At 56.9% G+C, this 18,354-nt stretch overlaps 1 protein-coding gene across 1 annotated transcript; it reads right to left on the minus strand.

The window, feature by feature from the left end:
- Window positions 1-1,357: 1,357 nt before the first annotated feature.
- On the minus strand, window positions 1,358-14,573 carry DBH (dopamine beta-hydroxylase; the record flags this gene model as incomplete). Its single annotated transcript, XM_082775905.1, is given in 14 exon segments — window positions 1,358-1,492; window positions 3,788-3,947; window positions 4,537-4,664; window positions 5,276-5,335; window positions 5,862-5,900; window positions 6,014-6,157; window positions 6,764-6,930; window positions 7,993-8,095; window positions 8,385-8,561; window positions 9,898-10,155; window positions 11,486-11,632; window positions 13,826-14,167; window positions 14,169-14,189; window positions 14,191-14,573. Coding segments are annotated over 14 exon segments (1,950 nt in total). The 5' UTR covers window positions 14,260-14,573.
- Window positions 14,574-18,354: the final 3,781 nt, after the last annotated feature.

An 18,354-nucleotide genomic window follows, 5' to 3' on the forward strand; every position in this document is an offset into this window, starting at 1 on the left:
AGTTTTCACCCGCCTGAAGAAATAATCACACGGCATCTTTTCATTTCGTTCCCTCCGACTGGGTTCGCTTGTTTTCTGTTCTCTTGAGAACCCGTTTCGGTTCCTTCGCCTGGCGCAACAAGCGCCACGGGCGAGAGTTTGAACTCCCAAACGCTTTGGTTTCACTAGAAACATTAAAAAAAAAAAACAAACTGGGGTGAGTTTGTCTCTCAACGGGAGGCGGTTGCGCTCCCTGGTGCTCTCAAGCTGGAAGGCAGAGGGGGGGTGGCCGCGCTCCTGGCCGTCTGTCCTAATAAATGAGGTTCGTGCTGGCTGCGTGGGGATGCCTCCCCCTGTGCCAGGATTAACCACATGTCTGCTGGGGGAATAGAGCCTTATCTTCCTGCAAGAGCCCACAGCTTTCACCCTATAAGCTGTGTAGGGTTGTATTCTCCGTGGAGAACATGCCCGAAATGGCAGGAGACCGCTGGCACCGGGGAGCAGAGCCAGGCAGGGCAGCTCTGGACTTTGTCTGGGATGCACTGAGCGAGTCAGGTCCCTGCAAGGGGAGCCTGTGGATGTGACAGAGGGCATGGGCAGGGGCTGGCTGGGATGGACGGGCTCTCCTGCACACCCTGGGCCCTTCCTCTGGTCCAAGCAAGTGTTCTCCCTTCACAGCTCGACAGCAGAAAGCATCCTTTTTCCTTTTTATTTCACACCTAGGTAATGAACGGAGTCGTTTTTCCTGCCAAAGGTTTGTCTTTCCCCCGTTTCCCTCCCCTTCCCACCCCTCTCCCTGTCGAAACCCCATCACACAAGTGTCGTTTGCTCCCATCCATTGGCATCTGGTGGCGTCAAGGCGAATAATCCTCGGCGCTGGGGGGGCTGTGGCAGGCGGCATCCTTCCCCCCCTTCCCTCCGTCCCCCCTGGGGGTGTCAGTGTGGGAGAGCCCCCGCAGAGCCACCCCGAATGAGACGGGCCCGCAGGGCTCCAGGAAGGCTCGTGTGCTGCTCCCACGCTGCTCTGTGCTCCGTGCCTCAGTTTCCCTGCGGGGAAGCAAGGCTTCTCCCCCCCCACCCCCCCACCTTCTCCCCGGGGCTGCGCTGGGTTTGGCACAATAGCAAACCTCCCGGTTATTATTCTGGGGGCGGAAAGCAGCATTACTCAGAGCCGGGCTTGCTAATAACGCACTAAATATAGCGCTTTCCATCCCCGGAGTACTTTCTGAACCGCTAGGGATGAGCCCTAAACCCCCCTGGGTAGAGGCAGGGATGGGGGGAGTGATGGGACGAGGCTCCCCGTGGCCACCCGTGCCACCGCCGTGCAGAGGCGCATCCCATCGCGGTGCCGGCACGCCAAGGGGGACCAGGAATCGGCTCAGACCCTCTTGATCTCCCCCAGCTTGATGGGCACGGGGGCGGCAGGATGAGACCCTGAGGCGGGCGGGCAGTGAGGAACGGGCTCCCGCAGCCTCTCGGTGATGCTGGGAAGCGGCTGCTTCTCCCACTCGCCCTGCAAAGAGAGTTGGGCAGGGTGAGACCGAGGCTTTCGGGCACCGGGCCGCTCCGTGTTTCTCCAGGCGTGTTAAAAATGACGCGATCTTTAACGCTGGGAAGTGTTTTTAACCCGAAGCAGGATGTTTTCCCAGGAGACGTCGCCAATTAGTTATCAATTAGCACCCACGCGTCCCAGCAGCGGCGCAGATGTCCGCGCTGCACCACAGTGCACGAAGCCACTGCCGTCAGGGAGCTCCCACCCCAAAAATGTGTTCCCCACCGAGTCACACCGAGACAGCTCCGAGCCCTGAGCCCCAGCAGCCCGTCGTGCTCTCAGCCCAGGCTGCCTGCCAGCTGCTGGCAGGGAGCTGGGCTCGGAGGTGACATTTGCAAGGTGCCAGCACCGTTCCCAGTGCGCAGCTGCTGCTGGAGGTGGCAGCCGAGGAGGGGCTGGCACAGCCAGCGGGGCAAGGTGACCACGGGCAGCACGAACCCTCCAGGCTCTGCCTGCAAGGAGCAATTTTCTGGGGTTAGATCATGCAAAGGGCTGAGCCTGCAGGGCCGGATTCATCTCCTACATGACTCGGTGGTCCCATGAGGGGCCAGGGGAGCTCAGGCCAGGCTGGGCTCCCGTCTGTTTGCTCATGCAGAAGTGTCAGAGAAGGGCAGAGCTATAGCAGGAGCGGGAGGAGGGCAGGCTGGAGACGAGAGGTAGGGCCGTGAGTCATCAGCAGGGGGAAGAAAGTTGGATTCATCTTTTCAGATGAAATTCTTTGGAGTGCGCGAAGCAAATCAGGCCAGAGCTCGCACCTGCACCTGAAAACCCTGGGAAGGGTGGAGGGGGCGGACAGCCCCTCCTGAAGCAATCAGAGAGGGGCAGGAGGGCACCAGCTGGAGAACCAAGTGCTTTTCTGCAACCTCAAGGCTTAGGAGAGCTGCTGGGGGCTTGGGGCTGTGCCTGCCCTGAGGTTTGGCCCCAGCCTCGAGCCCAACTGCTGGGGTCTGCCCTGTGCCCTGCAGATCTCCCCCAGCCCTTGCTTTGGGAGGGCATTGGGGGCGTTCGGTGGGGCTGTGGGGCTGGGTTTGGTGCTGGGAGAGAGCTGGGATCCCGGGGAACTGGCACAGTGACATCCCACCACGCTCACAGTGCCACCTTGGTGCAAGAAGGGGCTTGCTAAATAATTAACAGCACCACGTCCTTGTGGGGAGCGAGGCAGGACTGGGATCACTGAACTGCAGAAATGCGTGCGCTTAATTAGAAGCTGGTGCTTTTCTCTTGGCAGAAATGCTGCGGAATAAATGAGATGTCTTGAAATCCAGCTCGCTCCGAACGCACCGAGAGAGCAGGGGGGGGAGCTCAGCTCCCTGCTCCCCTCGCTGCGTGCCAGCATCGCCTCTGCTCCCCGCCAGCCTCTTCCCAGCCGCCCCCGGCCCTCTCTGAGCTCGCACAGTTGCCAGGGCTGTGATTAAGAGGCTTAATTCATAATTCTGCTGCTGCACAAAACTTCCGAGCCTCCTTTGTCGCTGTTCCAGGCTCTGCACGGCCGAGAGGTGAGGGTCTCCGGTGCTGGGCTGGCTCAGGGCTGGCAGGGGAAGGATCCTGCTCCCCCCTGGGGCTGACCTGGCTGGAGGGGATTTACCTGGGAGGAAGGCTGGTTGTCTTCCTCGCCATCAGCTCAGCGTCCTCCAGCACTGCAGTGGGCAGCACAAAATGCCTTATCACAGAAGCTCATTACACTGATGAATGGCATCAGGAAGCGATGGTGATGGGGACCATCAGTGGCTTTAAATCTTCATCATCATCAATGTCATGAGCATCATCGCTGGGCCTGGCTTTTGTTTGTGTTTTTGTTTGTTTGTTTTTTTTTTTTTTAAGCTCCTGTGGTCCTTTATCCTTCATGCCTTGCTGTAGCTCCAGGTTTGGAGATTGCACAGATGCGGTGCGTAATGAGCTTGCTCTGCTGGGACCTGACGTAATTGGCCCAAATCCTGTAAAATCGCCTCACAGTTCTCCTTGCTTCTGCAGATAGCCCTGCTTTAACGCTCGGGGCTGCTCCAAGATGTCAGGAAATCGCTTTATGCAAATGCACATCCTCTAATTGAATCTGCCCGAGCGCACCCAGCGGCTGGGGCACGGTGCTTTGAGTGCTGCTGGTGCCGGGGTTCCCCGGGCAGCTCCAGCTCCCTGCTTTGGGGCCACGGGGTGCAGCCATGTCCCCAGCCCTTTGAGGAGCCGATCGAGGAGGTTTTAGCCCTGGCCTGGAGGTTTGCCATGAAGCACGTCAGCCCTGGGTGGTGAAGCTGTACGTACCGGGAAGCGGATGGCCGTGGATTTGTTGCAGTGCATGGAGATGGGGGCGAAGCCGTAGAGGGATTTTAACACGTCTCTGTTGAAGGCGTTCCAGGGGATGGAGGAAAACTGCTGGGGGACGGAGACCTGCGGGCACGTGCAGACCTCCTCGTCGTTGAACCTGCACAGGAGAGATGCCAGGCTGAAAGGCAGCCAGGGGGGCTGGAGGTGCCGCATTCCTCCTGGCCTGAAGCTGGACCCAGGAAGGCTGCAGACTCTGCACGTGGCAGCAGAAACCCCTGCCGTGGCTGGCACCTTCCAGAGAAGACTTGGGGCCACCCGGTGTGCCTGTGCCCAGGACACCCTGTGCAAGGTCAGCACCTCACCCTCTCGCCAGGGGCAGATGAGCTGCCACCTGCTTCTCCAGCAGGGTGGTTGGTGCCTGCTTGGGCTTATAAAATGTATTTTGCAGACAGAACTGCCTTGCAGGGAAGTCCCACGCCCAGAAAGGTCTCCTTTTCCTTAGGATCCTCCCTACCTCCAGCCTTAACAGCCCTGATCTGGTGCCTGCTCTGGGGGATGATGAGGGCAGGACTCCCTCCAGTCGTGCCCCAGCACGTGGCTCCCTAAAACCTGCACCCCCTGAGAGCCCCGGGCACCACCACTGCATATCCAGGGGCCCAAAAACCCATTTTTATAACTTTTTTTCCAGCATTGCCAGCAAAGGGCTGGGCAGCAGCCCCTCTCCCGTTTGCACGGCAAACCTCTACCTGTTCACGAGGCTGAAGTAGCGGTGCAGGTAGCCCGGATCCACGGCGCTTTTGCAGAGCTCCAGCTGGGTCTGGGGGTAGTAGTGCACGTAGTTCACGCACATCTCCTCCATGATGCCAAACCCGCCCTGTGGCACACGCACACATGGGTGGGTTGGGGGGGCGGCACTGGGCAGCAGCCCACAAATTTTCTCCCCAAACTTCGGCCGTGTCTGGGTCCAGCTCAGTGCTGCCGGACCCACGGGGGCAGCAGGAGGGGCAAAAAGGGGTTGTGAGCACAGGTTCCCCCCCCGTTACGTGCACACACACCACCACACGCACTCAGCTCATCTGCCCACCCGCCCTTTGCGCAAGGGCAGGCTTTCAGGCTGGAACGTGTGGTTTACATTAAAATGCAGATTCCCTGTAATCCCTCCGCTATATTTAGCTTCGTCCCTGTTGACGGTACCTCTGACAGGCTCCTTATTTTTATTTTTTTTGCTGCCTATGTAAGGGAATAACGCACGCTGTCAAAAAAACACCGCTTCTCTTTAATTACAATTAATACCCAGTGGAAGGGTTGGTGATGGGAGGTAGAGAGGCAGGCACCACTTTTCAATTAACACCTTGGCATCCCAGCTGCAGCATCCCATCCTTGGGGGCTGTGATTCAGCCCCAATCCATGCACGTGTCCCCCCCCCCTTGCCTGCACCTCGGGGTGCAGTTGCTGACCCCACGGCACGCGCGCAGCCGCACTCACCACGGTCACTTTGGTCCTGTCCTCTGTGTTGTAGGTGCAGGCTGTGATGAGTTCATCACCCTGGGGGGGTTCAAACAGACAGAGGGGGGTGGGAAAAGGCAAAGTTCCCCCTCCCCAGTCACCAAATGTCAGGAGGAGTGAATCCATAACACCGCAGACCTACACGCTCTTTGGTGGTGCAAGCCCACAGGCAGTCTCAGTGCCCCCCAAGCTCTTACTCAGCTTGCACCCCCCAGGAGATTCCCTCCGGCCATACCCCAGGAATTGTGTTTCCTGCTTTCCTCACTTCCTAAGAATTTCCTCCGGGCTAAAGCACCTTAAAAAAATCCACTTAGGGACATTTTGCATCGCCCAGCTTGTACCCAACATGGTGCCACGGCTGCCTGTCCCCCTGCAGGGCCACCCCAGGAGCCCGAGCACAGCCCGGGGATGGCTTGGCCAGGGCTGAGGTTTTTGAGCAGGACACCACGAGCAGCAGCAGCAGTGATGGAGCAGCGGAGAGGAATACAAGCCCTTGGGACATGCTGGGTCTGTTTGGAAATACTCGCTCTGTTTGGAAACCACCACGATTTTTGGAGCCACTCACCGGAAAAACTGCAACCAGCTCCTTCAGCATGCGGATCTCCTGCAAGGGAGGACAAAAAGGCACCGGGTCCGAGTGGTGCCGTGCCCCAGCACCCAGCTGTGCCCACGGGACTGGGTGTCCCATGGGTGCCACCCGCCCGCACGGCGCCGTACCTGGAAGTGAGGGCTGTAGTGGCCGTCGGCGTTCACCACCTGCCTCTCCCTGCCGTCCCGTGCCAGCACCGTCACCACTTTCCTCCCTGCCAGGTGCGTGTGGAGCTGTGAGGCGAAGATGCGGATGCCGGCAGCAGGCAGTGCCTGGGGAGGGATGGCTTCAAGCTCCTTGCCTGGCCCCATCCCTCTTCCCTCCCGTGCGTCCCCGGGGCCGTGCGCTTGGGATGGGTCCTCTCTGGCTCCTGGAAGGGTTTTGGGGGGCTGCTGGACCCTCGGGGCAGCCCAGAGGTGAGCTGTGCAGGGGTGTAGATGCTCAGCCTGCTGCCTTAGCCAGTTAATGCTCTGCCATGCCCCAGATCAGCAGGATCTGGATGCTGCTTGCTTCCTTGCGCTTGTGGCACCGACAACTTCTTTTGGGTAGGCCCTATAAACCTACTAAAACTTGCCTGAGAGCAGGGTGGGCGGTTTGAAAACATACTTGAGCGAGCTCTTAAGGAACTCCCCAGGAAGCAGAAGCCAATCTTTCGCATTTCCATAGGGGAAAGCACCCAGGCACGGCACAGCAGTATGTTTTCCTAGATGGCAACGGTACTCGGGGGAGACGGAGCAGCTGGTTCCAAGCAGCTCTGTCTTCACGGGGAACTCGGCTCATCCCAACCAGCTGCTCAGGACCACTTGCTGCTGGTTTGCGTGGGGTTTTTCTTTCCAGCACAACCCCAAGGGAAGGGGCTCAAGGGGCTGGGCACTCACCCGCTGGGTGCACTTGTCGGTGCAGTACCCGGTGAGGACGAAGGCGGTCTCGCCCGGGGGCACGGCCATCACCGGCGTGTAGACCAAGCCCAGCTCCATGATGCCAGCATCGTAGCGGCGCAGGCTGCCCGTGTAGTAGAGGCGGATCCCCGAGGAATCGCGGCGCCCTGGGGGGCAAAAGGATGGGGTGGCAAGTCGCTGCAGGAGAGCTGATGCCTCTTGGGTAAGGTCAGGCATGGAAAAGGATGCTCTGCTGCCACAGGTGTGGGGAGGGGAGCTCAAGCTCCTCGCTCACAGATTTTTTTGTGGGTGCTATTCTTATTGTCATAAAATCCTAGATATTTTCATGCAGGGGTTGGTCCCGCAGAGAGGTCTCCAATTGCTCCGACAGAAAGGCAAGGAGTGGGCAGGTCTCGGGGTGCTCTGGCAGACTCAGAAGCGTGGCTCATTGCATTTTCTTTAACTGATACCTCCAAAAAACAAAGCCAGGCTCTTCCTGGGGGCCTGGCAGGAGGGAAAATGCTGGTGGAGCAAGCACCCCTTGCATTTGCAAAGCTCCTGGTCTCTGGTGCATCTGAGGTTGCTCCGTTTAACCCCCAGTGCCCACACACAGCTGGGGAGAGCCAGAGGGAGCCCCGGGCAGGCCAGAGGAGCGGTGCCAGGGCTGAGCCCCCTGTCTCTGAGCTGGAGCCCGCCAGGGGATAAGAATACCGAGGGAGACACTATTGGTTAACACACCAAGGCTGGGAAGTTATGAAAGACGTGAGCTCCGTATTTATAGATGTGTTTCTTCTCAAGTTGCCGAATGTGCTATGATTGATCTACAGTGCATATGCTCCGGTCTCCTAAAAATACACTTGGGTAGTCAAGAAGTTACTTGATTTTATGTAAATGAAGAAAGTGTGTTGTTTGGAATCCTTTTTTTTTTTTTTTTTTTTAAATGTGTCTCCTGACAACGTTATCAAAGCAGGAATGCCATTAAAACAACATCCAAATCCCCCCATCCCCAGCCAGGCTGGTGCTGTCTCTCCGGTGGCTTTGGCATCACTGATGCTCTTGGCTCTGAGCTCAGCCCCTCCACAGCTCCTTCCACAGATGTCGGGGGGCACCCACCAGCAACCCCCCTAAATATGGGGCTTGCCACGGGTCGTAGCCCTGCAGGACCGATGGGAAACCCCACTGCCTGCTGGGCTCCCCTCCCCGAGCATCCTCCCTGCCTCCCCACTCACCTTTGAACACCAGGGGGTTGTGATAGTGAATCTCAAGGCGAAGGTATCTGGAGGAGCCCGGACCACCAAAAGCAAGCCCTGCTTCTTCGGGGTAGTAGAAAGCCTGGAAGCAGAGGGAGGGCATCAAGGGAGGGGGTGTCACGTCGATTTAGGGAGCCAAGGGCATTAGGGGAGGGGGCATCACATTGATTTATGGGCTGGGGTGGAAATGCAGAGGTGTCTTGGGGAAAAATCAAGGGGGTTAAAAGGGGCTGAACCCAACTCCTAGCAGAGGCTGGGGTTGGAGCAGCCCACACAGGGACGGGTCAGGCACCCATTCCTACGAGAAGGGACTGGGAAGGGTTGGGACATAGCAGGAGGGTTACCCAGGAGCGGGGGATCCCATCTTTCACCTGTGCGCCCATGGCCCAGGCGGCAAGCACGTGCCGGCAGTAGTTGAGCTGCTCTGGCTTCATCTTGGCGTCGCAGGGCCCGTTGTACGGCGGGATGCTGTCCAGCTCGGCGGCACACTGGAAGACTTCCATGTGGTGCACCAGGGCTTCGTTGCCCGCCGTGATCACTGGCTCGTACTGCAAAGCGGCGTCCAAGAAGGCAGGGGACACGTCAGGACCATTTGCCAAGCCCCCAGCCCCGAGCGTGCTGTTTGTGCAGCCCGGTGTGGGTGAGTCTGCCCTCGATTCTTGCCATGAGATGGGGAGGGAGGGTGGCTTTGGATACAAGGAACCAAGGACCAACCTGGTCCCTTTGGGACCAACCCAGAGTCCACCAGAGCTCGTGGAGAAACACCTCGTCCCTTCCCTGCAGGTGGCTGCACCTGAGGAGCAGCAGAGCTCAGGCTGCCTCATGGTGACCGAGTCCTTTTTTGAGCTCAGAAGACTTTGATTTCTCACAAAGAGGGTCCTGGCCCCACTGCCCACAGCTCTCGGGTTTCATGCCCAGCCAGGAGCTGCTGTTCTGGGCACAGGCAGGGGGGATTTGGGTAGAAAGAGTGACTTCAAACGCCTGAGGAATGACTCCGGCTAAAAGCGCCAGCTGTAGAGCTGATCTGCAGCAGCGGGAAGATATCAGGAGTTACGCACTTTTTACTTACACACAGATGATTCATTTCGCACCATCTGTTGGGGAGAAAATCCTCCTTCTGAGCTTTCCTTTGCAGCATCGTCTCTCCCCTACAAATCACTGAGCGCTCGCTTCAGCTCCCGTGTCAGGCTTCCCCTCTCCCTGCTCGGTGTTTTTGGCCCCACGGGTGCCGGGTCATGACATGCTGGGGGTGATGCTGCCAGCACCACAGGACAGGCACTCTGCTGCCACAGGTCTGTGCCCCCCTCGAGGATACGAGCTGAGCATGTGCAACATATCTGCACACAAGTTGCTTCTATCTCTATGACCTTTTTTTTTCCTTTTTTTTTTTTCCTTTTTTTTTTTTTTGCAATATGCCTGATCTGTTAGAGGGCAGTTCACATTCTGGCTCGCTCTGCCCTGCCCTGGCCAGGCTTGTTAATTTGTTTGCCATGTTTATTTATTCCTCGTAGCATGTGCTGAGCCGTAATCCTGCCCCTGATGGCTGCAGCTCTGCCCTCTGCAAGGGAGCTGCTCTGAGCCCTGCCCTGGTCCCCTTTCAATGTGCCAGGAGGAAAGTCACCACAGTCCCCGTTTCCTGTGCCAAAGTCACCAACCTGCCACCAGATTCGGGTTCTCTAAGGGATGTGAGGGTGCTGCTGCCTGGCGGGCTGGCTCAGGGAGGTGTTTTGGTGCTCTGGGGGTGCATTTGGGTCTGAAACCCTCCCTGTGAAAGGGCAGGGGAGAGGTGGGCTTTGCAGAACGGCTTTGAGGGACCTGAACACAGCTGCTGAGATGCACCAGGGAAAACATTTCTCCTCTTTCACCTCTTCTCCTGCCTCTTACCATGATGATGTGGTGCTTGGCGAAGCCGTCTGGCAGCTCTGCCATGTAACACCAGTAGGTCGTCTCCTGGCTGGGGATAACGACACCGGGGGCCGTAATCTCCATGGTCTTCATGTCGCTGGGCAGCTCGGGGATGGTGATGTTGGGCTTTAGCAGCTGCACCCTCTGCAGCCCCCTGTGGATGGCAGAGACGTTGATGGCTTGCAGGGAACGGACGGGTTGCTCCAGGATCCCATAGATGAGGTGCACGGTGCCGTCCTGAAGCAAGAACAGAGCGTGGAGGTAGTTTTGTGTGTAGGATACCAGAGAACGTAAATCTCATGGATGACTGGTACTGCTGGCATGAATTTGGAAGTAGGCCCTAGCCCCTTTCCAAAGGGGAAACCATCCTGGTTTCAGCAGCATCTCCTTTTGCTGGGCCGTGTCTGTAGATTTAGGGGAATTTCTTTGGCTAGCATGTTTTAGCATTGAGTGATGGTCACAGAGAGTTCTCCACCAGCCCACGAGCCTGGAAAGCTTTCCCTACACGGCATAGGTTTCCAACAGAAGTCAATATCAGAACCTCGCACCCCTCCCCTGCCCCTAAAGGATTGGCTCCTCTCTGCTCCCTTGGCCCTCCTGAGCTCCGGGCTGGGGTGGCCACATGGATCCAGACCCCAGGCAGCAGCTTGGGGTGGAGCAGCAGAAACCAAACTTCTCCCCCAGGCCCTTTCTGCCAGCTTCTGGTAGGGCGTCAGGGCGAGAGGCTCTACTGCAAGCACTGCAGGCAAGGAAGGTGCTGCTGAAGGCACTCAGCTCCGGACAGGAGGTAAGAAGGAAGGGAAAAGGGAGTCATTTTCTCTCCAAGGCTAAGAATAAAGACCTGCAAGTCTTTCCCCGGTTCACACACACGGATATTTTTTCCTCCGGGGCTCTCCGAGTGTTGGCAGACACCTCTCACCGCAAGGCATGCCTCTGAAAACTAGCAACAAAACCTCAAGGCTGCTCTGTGCACACGGTGGCTTCCAAATACCCCGTCCCCCAGAGGATTTCATCTCAAACGAGCCTCGTGGAGATCCCTGCCTGCACCTGGGGGCTGCCCCTCCTTGGCTGAGACCCCAAAGCTCTTTGACATCCCCAGTGGGGCTGTTTCCACCGCCCCCTCACAGACCCAGGTGCTCACAAGCACGCAGCCCTGGCTCCACTCGCTGCACCTTCGCTCGGCTCCTGCAGCCCCCCTCTTTGCCTCCCGTTGAGCAACACCTCTTCGTAACACTCCAAACACTTGGCTCCCGGCTGCAAGCCCGAGTGATGCAGGAGGGTATTTATATAGACCTAGCGCACGCTTACCAGGAGTGGATGATGCAAACGAGCCGAAATCTACGCGTTAGAGAGGCTTATAAGGGGTTGTAAAGAGAGGGTGCCAAACATTACTCATGGCGTGGGGCTGACATCTGTAGCACGCTTCCTTACTGCACTGAGCAGCACAAACAGCCAGCGCCGTCCCAAAAACACAACAGGGGTGAGGTCTGAGCTGCAGGCTGGGGTTGGAGCTGTTGGGTTGGGATGGAGCCAGGGGTGCTGTGGCAGGGGTAGGGCGATGCCGTACCTCTATAAGGTAGTCCTTGGGGTCACAGGTGCTGAAGGCTCTTCTGAAGAGGATGTAGAGCCCCTCGGCGGCGCTCTGAGCCCCCAGGAGCTGGTAGTCCTGCTGCGAGTCCATGTGGAGGTGCCCCTTGGCATCGCTCCAGGCATCCTGCAGGAGGAGAGCACCCGGTAAGCCGAGGGGCTGCGTGGGTCCTGCACAGCCCCGGGGGGCACGGAGGGGACCTCCGGTGGTGCATGGGTTCTCCTTTAGTTCACCGACGTTTGGTTCACCAGCCTTTGGTTCACCAACCCTTGGTTCACCAGCCTTTCACGGCTGTGAAATACCAGACCCAGCACCAATATTCTGCAGAACGGCTCATATTCTGCATAAGTATTCTGCAAAAAGACCTTTTAGAGCTGAGATGCATTTGGGGAAAGGAGCTGGGGGAGGAAAGCCCGCAGGGTTGCATCAGTCTGCGCTGTTCTGGGTGTGTGGCTGGGGGCACTTTCTGAGCGGGGTGATGTGTTTTCCACAGCCCCTGCCACAAGCCAGCTGCTCTCGATTTGAGATCAGCCCCCGATGGGTTGCAGTGTCAGCCCTATGAACCACGAACCTCCCTTTAGTGCCCTGAATTTGCTGTGGACAGATTGTCCCAGGAGCCAGGCAAGGCTGAAAACTGTTCTCGGTTAATGGTGGTGACAAAGCCACCCTGGGAAGCAACGCGGTAGGCTCCTCCTGTGCTTAGCCGTTGGAAGGGTTGGAGTAGAAATTTTATATATAATATAAAATATTTTAATAATTTGGATTTGAACAACATCATTGTCGTTTTTTTTTTAATCTCTTTTTTGTGGCTTTTGTTTACCAAGAAAAGGCCCCTGGGAAGTACCTTGCAGTACCAATACTGGTGGCACTGGTTCTCTCGTCTTGGGGGAAGGAATAAAAGAAAAAGAATAAAGCATCTTGGCACCGTTTCAGCCAGAAGTATAGAGTGATATTTCGAGAACATATTGTCCTTAGAGGGGGAGAGTAAAATCAGCTACATGAAGCTAGCATGACATTTGTTTTCATAGGAGTGCGTTGTGCAAATTAATCTCATAGTACATGGGGGGGTGAGCAAATTCTCTTTAACAGCTGACATCCTTATCCAGCAGAAAGACTGCTGGGAGAGAGAAAACCGGGGCTGGAGAGGTTTACAGGGAGCTCCTTGCAGGATGCTGTTCAGCACCAACAGAAAGAGAGAGCCCCAGTGCTGCTCGGTGTTAATTCAGCGCTGTTTGCCTTCCAGTGAGCACAAGAAGGCAGCTTAGCAATGATCCTTTATGTTTTTTTAAACATGATGCTGTGAAATACTGTAGCATTTGGGTCATCACACATCCTGAATGGCTGGTAATTAGCAGGAAAACAGTACAGATAATAAGCCCTCCTTTTCATCCTTTCATTGCACTGCAGATCACATTGCCGCTGATGGTGAAAGAATATATTTTATGGCTAATTTCAAGGAAGCAGAGAGGTAAAATTCAACTTACTGGAAAGCCTCACCCAGGGAAAATGTGAATTGCTTTCTGCACTGAAGCGCACTTGCAATAAACCTAACGTGGTGATCTGGGGACAGGGAGCTGCCGGAGGGCACAGGGTGAGGTATTGCAGCTCCAGCCCCGGCGGAAAGACAACCCTCAGGAGAGCCTGGACAAACGGACCGTGTAGGAAAGGAACGAAAAAAAAATCAAATAGCAAAACTGGAAATGAGCCCCCACCCATTTGCTAGCACAGGGCACTTGCAGACCGCCCAAATACTTCTGCCTGTTTAATTTCTGATAACGCCACGCTGCTGGCAGGCGGCCGTCGGGCTGGGTTTTCCTGTGTCCTGTTGAGCTTTGCTGTCTGTGGCCGCAGACGTGAGCTGCAGGCAGCTCATTGACGCTGGCAGGAGCAGGCTGGCTGGTGGATAACTTTTGCACTTTCTCAAAGTCAGGAGTGGGAGCGGTGGTTAATTTTTAATTAATTTTTAATGTGGCTGAGGGCAGCGCACAGGCGAACCAAGCTGTTGATGCAGCCTGCGTGCAGCCGAGCTCTTTGTGCACCCACCTGTTGGAGCGCTTGCGGATGAGTGCAGCGGGGTTAGTGCATTTATCCCTTTCTCTTTGGATTTCAGATCCCATACCAAGCCCACAGCACAGACCTCTGGACCAGAAACCCCCTCAGCCCTTTTGGAGCACCTTCATGGAACACCTTCATGGAGCAGTCCAGCCCCGCTCAGCCCTGTGCCGTGCTCTGGACCAGCTCTGCCCCAACAAACCAGGCCAGATTCACCCATTAGGCAGCAACCCCAAAAGCAGCCGTGACAAAACACGTGCAACTCACCCCAAAATACGAGCTGTGCCCGTCGCTCCAGAGCACGGCCAGGTCCGCGTTCTCAAACTCTCCCCGGTCCGACATCCCGAAGAGGAGCCCGAACTTGAGTTCCCTGCTGAGGATCTGGAAGTACACCGCTTGCTCGGGGTAGCTGACGTTCCAGGAAAGCTCGAGCAGCCCCTGGGGATCGAGGGGCACCTTGTAGGGAAAATAGGTGCCGCGGGGCACCGAGCCCTGCAGGGCGACCACCAGGATGACCAGGAAGACGGCGACCATGGTGAAGTAGACGGACGCCACCTCCCGCAGCTTGAAGCCGAGGCAGGGGCACTTCTTGCTGCCGGAGGTCTGCATGCTGGGCAGGACGGCAGCCGCCCTCCTGGCTTTTGCCATTTATGCTCCGGCCCTCCTGGGCGAGCCGGGTAAGCGATACCCTTTAATTGCATTTGGTTGTGGGGAAATTGGATTGCGGTATTGACCCTCACCCCCCCCACCACCTCCTGGCCAAACACTTGTCATTCTCTGCCTCCCCTTAATTGGCTCTAATTGCACATGGACATTATCAATAGCAATTGAACTCGACTGGGCTGATGTTATTTGCTCTTAAATCATCCTTAGTGGCTGCAAAGTGCCGCTTTCTTGCAAGCTGCTCCCTGCACGGCCGCGCTGTGCCCTGCTGGTGCTGCCTGTCGCCGGCTCTGTGTGGCCCCGCTCTGGCTCTGCCTGCCTGCACCTTTGGAGGCATTAAATATTTGTTATTCCTTTGCTTTTGTAGCAGCTGGGACTTCAGCTCCGGTTTGAAGATACCATTTTGTCCCCCACTGTCCCCCTTCTCATTTCTTTAGCCTGCTGCTTTCTCTTTTGGATATTAACTTTTCTGCATTTACTGCAACAAGCAGCCTCAAGCTCTGATACACGCACCCTGCCTGGTTTACACTCAGAGCTTGTGGCCCCATTTTCTCTGTGCCAGCTCCCGTGATAAGCAGCACCCCTGGATGCCTCCCAGAGTCCCCTCTGTCCCCATGGAGCTCGGGTTTTGCTCACGGTCCTTGCAGCAATGTCACCGGGCAGAGCCGGTGCCCCAGCGCTGCGTAACGCGAGGCTGGAGCTCGGTGCCCGGTGTTGTAATGAATCATCAACATGTGCACCTCTCCTACATTTGGTGAGGGTTCTCATCATGTCCTGAGACACGGAGGTCATCCAGGGTAATGGATAATGCTCCTTCCCCCGATGCCTCTCGGTGCCTGCAGGAGGTGGCACCGCACCCCGCAGCACCCCAGGGAGGCTGCACCTCCTCAGTGGCACCCCTCAGCCCCTCTGCACCCTGCAGGAAGAGGCAGTGTCCCTGGTCCTGGCTAAGTGCGGGGCTGGCAGCCTCGGATGGGTGTCCCTCGGCTGCCAGCCCCGGTTCCTCGGGCAGACGGCTGGCTGCGTGACAAAAGGCCCTGAGAACAGATTTTTTGCCTTGCCCCGCTCCTACCCTCCAAGCACGGCTTCTCCTCCTCTCTTGGCTTTGATTCCAAACTGCGATGGGAAAGAAGCTCTGCTGTCAGCGTGGCAGGAAGGAAAATGATCCTCGTCAGGGGGCAGGAGGGGGTCCTTAGCTGACGAGCTCTACCTCCGTCTATTAGAGATGAATCCCCAGGTTGCTGGCATGTGCAAGTGGAGCTCCTGAGCTTTCCTGCACAGAAGGAATTTGCAGCGGAACAGCGTAAGGCAGGCAGGTCAGCTTGAAAACAGCTGAACTTTGGAGATAAGCAGCGGGAATTTACTTAAAGAGGAGAAAAAAATATGTATATCTCTCTCCCTCCTTCAGTTTCTCCAAGCCACCGCTCATAAATCCAGGCGAGAAGCGAGGATCAAGCCTTCCTCCCCTTGCTCCTGGGTTTATTTTAGGACCTGGACGAGATGTAGCAGTGCCAGTTTGCTGACTCTGACCCCCCAGCTGCTTGGGGTGGGTGAGAGGGACACCAGGGGGCTGTGGGTCCAGCCTCTGGCCTCAGGGCAGAGCACAGAGACAACGGCACAGAGCCAGCAAGGTCTCACCAGAGCTGTCACCAGCACCACCACGCTGGTGCTAGCCCCTCCCAGAGCTCCTGTGCTCTGCTCCTGCATAGACTGCCCAATTTCCCCTGGCAGAGAAGAGCTAAAGGGCACCGTGATGCACAGAGGACACCCGCAGAGTGCCCTCAGCCCCCAGAGAAAGGCTGTATTTTATGGGCGACCTCCTGGACCCCACGCTAGGTGCCGTAGGAACCCCATAAGCCTTGCGTGCAGGTAAGCAGGCTTAAACACAATTGATGCGCTGAGCTGAAGCAGGCAGCACCCCTCCGAGCTATAATCCCTGGCCTCACTAACGTGGATGCAAATTCGATTAAGGCAAGGGGGGGCGCGGAGGGACGGCTGCTGTCTGCTCCCGCGGAGCCGGGGCGCAGCACACGCACAGCATCCCGTGCCCCGGGGCTCTGGCAGCCACAGCCCCTGTCCGTGGCCAGATCCTGCCCTGCGCCACTGTCCTGATCCAATTTCCTCGGCGCTGATGAGGTTAGGCAGCCTCTGAGTCAGGCTGGACCCGATGCGGTTGCAGAGGGAGAGGAGAGGTCTGGCACGTAGGGGAGATGCTCATGCAGGCAGGTAGGGCCTGGGGACCCTGATCGATGCTGTGAACAATTCCCCACTCTGGCTAGACCCACCCCATGCCCCTGGGCTCCTGTCATGTTATTTTCCAACAGAGGCAGTCGCTGTTTAACCTGCAGACCTCTGGTCAAGCTGGGATGCTCAGAGGAGGTGGCACCCACCTGCAGTGATGGGAAGAGGCGTTCCCTCCACACCACGCAGGAGTTTGTCCTGAAAGCTGTCCATGAGAGCTGCAAATGAGAGCAGCACCCTTGCAGAGCCTCTGCTCTTCCCAGCTTCTTGCTTCCTCCTAAGGTGTTTCTCTTTTTTGTCTTCCTCAGGGCCAAATTTTCTCTCTTGCACGCCACCAGAGGGGTCTCCCCAGACCAGGGACAGAACTGGACCTCAGCTGCCCTGTGGATCAGCCCCGCTGCTCCTGCTCCTGATTTAGGAGCCTGAGCCACTGGGGTCTCTTCTGCCTCTCTTCTCCCCTCAGTCCAGCACCCGTGGCTCTTTGCAGCTGGCAAGGCAGGCGGGTGGGCTGCGGCGAGCCCAAGGCACCATCGGGGGTGATGCAAGAGCAGGTGAAAGGCCAAAGCTAGCAAAAAGTGAGCATCGTTTGCTCCTGGGAGGCATTGCCTCAATGGGTGCCCGAGGCCAGGTGGACAGCCAGGTCCTTCCCAGCACAGCCCAGCATCCCAAAGACATCCCTCCCCTACTGCTCCCCCCAAAAGCTGCCACCGCTGAGCCACCTAATGAAATCCTCCTTGCCTGTGCATGCTATATTAGGGTTTCCATGGATATGGTGCCACAAACACTGGGCTGTGGCTTTGTTATATAAACAGGAGAGATTGCCACCGACACCCAAAATATCTGAAAGGACAGGAAGAGACAAAGGCGGGCTCCGGGCTTGTTTATAAAGGGTTGCGTGATGCAGCGGGTAGTGCCAGCGGGAGGTGGGAGAGATTTGGGCGAGGTTTGGGAGCTGGAGCACAACCAAGGGGACATCTTGGTGATCTTGGACTCAGCATCTCCCTCTGGTCTTCCACGGGATCTTTCTAAAATGCTCAGAGAGGTGCAGCTGGCTGGGCTGTTTGCTGAGCCTGCTCGTGCCCAGGAGCTGTGCACCCCGCAGACCGCGGTGGGAATTGGCCCTTCCTTCGTGCTCGGGCACATCCCAGCAGATCTTGGCCCTGGTGGGGAGCAGGAGCGATGGTGGTGGAGACGTGCAGTCTTCTGCTCTGCCAGAGCTGCCCACACCCAGCCCAGCTCAGCAAGACTGCCCAGCTCATCCTGCGCCGTCTCAGGTACAGAGAGTCCCTTGGACCGTTGGAGGAATCGTGTAATTCAAGGAAAAAAAATGTCTCTGGAAATGGAGGTGGAATGTAAGGGAGATGGAGACATCAGTGGCTAAAATTGTATTGCACTCCCACTCCCCTGCCAATAAAAACACCATAAATAAAGTGGCTTTGCAATAACCAGCTCCACGCATTGTAGCACAGATTCACGTGTCCCTGCCAAGGATGCTCGAGGCAGGATAAGCCCCGCTCTAGGCTCCTTCTGCTAGGGAGCTCACCCCAGCCCACCTATTGCCCTTGTGGCTGCTACCCCAAGCTCCCAATCTGGGTCAGTGGCTTCCTCTTCCCGTCTTCCCTGGTCCCCTGTGGGTGACATCCCCAGCCCACGGTGCTGCAGCCCCCTTGGGGCTTACAGTGCCCTTCTCCGTGGGATGCTCACTCCCCACTTGTCTTCTCTCTGTGGCTCTCTGTGTGTGTCTGAGCAGACACCTTTCCACACTTCATTATCGGGCATGTGGAGGTAAATACCAAACTCGACAGGATTTGCTTTATCCTTTAAAAAAAAAAACACACAACAAACCACAAACCTGTGTTTGTTTGTCAGACACGCAACGTCCTGCGTGGCCC

Source organism: Aythya marila, assembly GCF_965140915.1.
Source record: "Aythya marila genome assembly, chromosome: 19".
Classification (NCBI taxonomy): Eukaryota; Metazoa; Chordata; class Aves; order Anseriformes; family Anatidae; genus Aythya; species Aythya marila.